Genomic DNA, 4,720 nt, shown 5'->3' with positions numbered 1-4,720 from the left:
TAATTACTCCATGCAAGTAAGTTATAATAGCATTTTCCATTCACATTGTTTGAGATAAGATTTGATAGGGACCTTGCATCAAAGAATTTTTTATATTTAAAGTACATGGCAAAATATATCATAACCTCCCTGCTCTAATTTCGTAAGAAAATAATTCTTCATACATTTAGTTTTACTTCTATTGTACGGAGAATGAGCTATAAAATTGAATGAGAATATTAGATAATGTAAATAGGAGTGAAACCACAACTAAAAGTTAATGTGAATGTGAGTCAAACCACAACTAAAAGTTTAATGGACATATTACAAGTAAATTCATATGCAAAATTCATTTGCAAATTGAATGATCACCCATCTTTTAAAGATTTCAAGATACTAATAAACAAAGATATAGTACTAAATCAATGTGTTTATAACTCACAAATAGTAGATCACGTGGTGACAATCTAGGTTGAAGGAAACAATAACAACATTTTATTTGAAAGAGAGATTATTGAGTTGATGATCAATCCCGCAAAAAACTTTATTTTCTCTTTTTTATTCTATTTTTATCTATCCACGTTCATTACACGTGCACTCCAACTAGTATACTAACAATTAACTGAAAAGGTAATGTTACTATAATTTCTTCATTTTTTTTTCTGAATGGGGGCTGCACGACTGTCATTTTCCAAGAACCCGTCCATACAAATCAAACAATATAATGTAATCAATTTAGGATTCATAAGGGAAATACAAACAAAACCAAGTAAATAGCCAAATAAAAAGTGATGAGGTGTGTAATCACTTTCCCTCATAAACACCCAATTTCATAGACGGCGTCCAAACAGCCCGAAACAACACCGAAGACCGCGAAGACTGCCACTATGTAAAACCCAATTTTTGAAAGGCCTCTCTCGTCTGGCCAATGGGCCGGATTATGTATTCCTCGCTCCTACCCGTTATCACCCCTAGGAACCATCCCAGATTCGATTAAAACCCTCTCTCAGGATTAGGGTTAGGGTTCCTCTCTCTCTCTCCTTCTGAGAGAGTCCGCCATGGCGAACCGAACGGATCCCAATGCGAAGAGCATCCACGGCACAAACCCTCAAAACCTAATCGAAAAGATTGTGAGATCGAAAATCTATCAGCACACGTACTGGAAAGAGCAATGCTTTGGGCTCACCGCCGAAACCCTAGTCGACAAGGCCATGGAGCTCGATCACCTCGGAGGAACCTATGGCGGAAATCGAAAGCCCACCCCCTTCATGTGCCTCGTCATGAAGATGCTCCAGATCCAGCCTGAGAAGGACATCGTCGTCGAGTTCATCAAGAACGAGGACTACAAGTAAAATTTCCCTCCATTTTTATTACTATTTTTATATCGCCGTTGGATTTTTAAACTTTGAAATTCTGAAGTCTGTATTTGCCCATAAAAATACCAAAATTTTACGCTTTTCACCTAACATTTCTGCAAGGGTTGGATCGAAGGAGAAAATAGAAGAGTTGTGAAGAGTTTAAGGAATTTTGGGAGTTTGGGTTTTTGTTGAACCTTGCGGTAATTTTAGGGTAAAAAAGAAAGGGGTAAACTTTAGGGTGTTAAGTGCGAATAACCTTTGCCTGAATAGTTTCTTGTTAATTCTTCTTTTCAATTTAGGGTTTACACAGTTTTTGTTGTGCATATTGTTAAACAGAAGCTCTCTTTTCTGCAGTTGAATGCCAAAATGCCACATTTCAAAGTTTTTAATTGAAAGCAAGAAGGAAGAGAGGGACTTGAAGAGATTTCTTTTCAATTTGGGGATGTAAAAGTGCAAGTATTATCACCTTATATTCAATATTACGTCTTATTGATCAGAATTCTGACCGTTGTGTAACGAAAGGCACTAAAGTTAAAATTGTGATTATTTGAACAAATTTAACCTTCTGGGTAGCAAAGTTAAAAATCAATAAAACTTTAGATTATAAAAGTGCAATTAATCCTTTTTCTCTTATTCAGTTTCTATTTTGGAAATTTCTGTTTAACTGATTGGGATTTTTTGAAGGTATGTGAGGATTCTTGGAGCTTTTTATTTGAGATTGACGGGGACGGTGACGGATGTGTACCAGTATCTTGAGCCATTGTATAATGATTATCGAAAGCTTAGGCAGAAGCTTCCTGATGGGAGTAAGTTTTTTGAATTTTTTTAAAATTATAGTTTTTAGTGTGTTTTCGGGACAATAACTGATTTGGGGTTACATATTGTTGTCATTGCAGAGTTTAGCTTGACTCATGTAGATGAAGTGATTGACGAGCTTTTGACAAAAGACTATTCTTGTGATATTGCACTTCCGAGAGTGCAGAAAAGGTACTTTCTCAATGCTATTTGATGTATGATTATTTTATAAGCTTCTTTTGATAGCTTGAGCTGTTTCTGAAAACTAACCATCTTTTTACTAATAGTATGAGTTCTGGAAAAATGTACTAGTGTAAGTCGGATTTCTTTCTCACTCATCTTTTCTGGTTAAAAAAAAATGAGGGTGTTTCTTAAGAATCTGGTAGATCTTATCACCAACATAATTGCAAGGAACTATTTTGAATAGGGCAGGATTTTTTGCAATTTATTCCTCAGAAATTATTTAAGAAATGTTTATGTTGCAATTTTTTAAGTGGTTTAGGTTTTATAATAAGAAAAAAGCCAAATTGTGGAACAAAAGTGCTGCCACTTAGATCTTATCTTATGATTCTTTTTGTTGAAGGTTGGCTATAATAAAAATACTTACAGTTCACTGTGTCTCAGTTTTAACTGAATTTTGGAGATGGCCTCAAACAAGCCACTGCATTGTTCTTCTGATTAGATATTCAGGTTTGATATACTCTTAGAAGTTTCTGTAGGATATGAGTTTTTAGGATTTGTTGGTTAATTTATTGATTCTATGTTCACTAAAATCAGGGTCTATTTTTTCATTTTAGAGTTCTGATCATATTTTGAGTGCATGAAGGTTTAGAAAATGATATCATTCATGTACACACACACACACACACAATACACACATAATATATTTGTTTTCACTTATCAATTATAAAATGATTAGTCTTTAGGAAGGATCTTTGTGTTATTCCACTGCTTTCATTGTCAAGTACTCAAGCCAGAGTTGATACTGAAATTACATGGTTAAATGAATACATTTAGCACTTTTACATGAGGAACCTTTCATGTATAAGTTCAAATCTGGCGACAAAATGGCGATGACACCCTAATCTTCGTTCTAAAGTTTTCTAAGAGCGTCTTAGAACATGACCAAGCACCAGTTTGACCTTTGTAGGTGGTGTGATACGTACACCATACCAAAATGAATATTCTCATGTTGTGAGTTTAGACAATTAACAACTGAGACAAAAACTGCATAAACATTTTGAGTTTGACTAATCAGTAGTCCTGTATGAAAGGATCAGTTTCAATTTCTGGACGCTAATTTGCTTCTACCTTTTAATTTGCTTGATTGACTCATCTCTGTATATTGAATTGCGCAGATGGGCTGTTTAAGCTAGAGGCATCTTCTTTACCAACTTCTTGATTTTCTTAGTTATTTCGTTCCCTCCTGACATTTAATGCGAATCAAAGTTTTTCCTAATAATTTATTAAAGCTTATCATTAAATTTTTAAGGAGTGATTACATGAAAGGATGTTGTATTATTTTTCTAAAAAATTCAAGAGATAGTTTATGTTGTCAATTTTGTAATGTCATTTCGTTAAGTGACAAAATGAAAGCCAATTTGCAGAGCATTTGTTAAGTGACAAAATGAAAGCCAATTTGCAGAGTGAAGGCATCGTGATTCACGTGGTGTTACCTTTGCATTGAAGGTTGGCAACAATAATTTGCAGTTCTCCGTGCCTCTTAGATTCATCTTTAGGTTTTAAGATGGCCTCGAACAAGCTGCTACATTATTTTCTCCTCTTTTCTTATTTGTTTTTCATGATTGAAGGTTTGCAACAATATAATTTGTATTTCTCCATGCCTTTTAGTCACCTCAGTTTTTACAGTGGCCTCATGTGAGCGGCTACATTATTTTTTTGTACTTATTTGTTTATGATTATTGATTTAATATTTTAATCCAACTTGTGTTGTTAAAAAAAACATAACGATCTTCACTGACATTGTTTTACAAGACTGAAGCTTTACATTTTGAATTGATAACTATAAATTGCTTTGAAATTTGGAAGGTTTTAGTAGGATTTGATGTGATATCCCATTAATTTCATTGTTGATACATGAATTGTCATTGAAGATACAACTTTTACGCGAGAAATCTTTCATGTAAAAGTGCCAACATTGCAATGCTACAATGATGGTATAATAATTTTCATTTCGTTAAGTGTATTAGAGCGTTGAATATATCTGGTAGCATTTGTACCCATATCATTATGGTTTTTTTAGACGTACAACTAACCAAGATGGAGCCAGTTGTCTTGCAGATTTTGGAGGCCAATTTGATCTCTAGTTAATCTTGTTATCAACTTAATATATTTGAGTTACTAATATGCCTATTGGATTTGACAGGTGGGCTCTTGAAGCTTCTGGAGCCTTGGAACCTCGAAGAAGTGCTTTAGAGGATGATTTTGAAGAGGAAGAAGAAAAGGAAGAGGATGAACAGGCTATGGACATAGATAATGGATCATATGAGAAGGTGAGTAGTTTTTTTAATTAAGTTTTTAGACGTATTTTTCTGAAGTTGCCATTACTAACTTGTCTCTTTGAACAG

The 4,720-nt window shown here is 34.2% G+C and overlaps 1 protein-coding gene across 1 annotated transcript in view; it reads left to right on the top strand.

Moving 5' to 3' along the window:
• Positions 918-4,720, top strand: part of LOC109848295 (pre-mRNA-splicing factor 38) — a 5,838-nt gene continuing 2,035 nt past the window's right edge. Inside the window, 4 exon segments of the mRNA XM_020417727.1 lie at positions 918-1,327; positions 2,022-2,143; positions 2,234-2,324; positions 4,519-4,652. Coding sequence (XP_020273316.1) covers positions 1,038-1,327; positions 2,022-2,143; positions 2,234-2,324; positions 4,519-4,652 — 637 coding nt within the window. The 5' untranslated portion in view covers positions 918-1,037.

This window comes from Asparagus officinalis, chromosome 7 (assembly GCF_001876935.1).
Source record: "Asparagus officinalis chromosome 7, Aspof.V1, whole genome shotgun sequence".
In the NCBI taxonomy this organism is placed as follows: domain Eukaryota; kingdom Viridiplantae; phylum Streptophyta; class Magnoliopsida; order Asparagales; family Asparagaceae; genus Asparagus; species Asparagus officinalis.
Note: the sequence above shows the minus strand (reverse complement) of the source record. Positions and strands in the feature narration are given on the sequence as shown.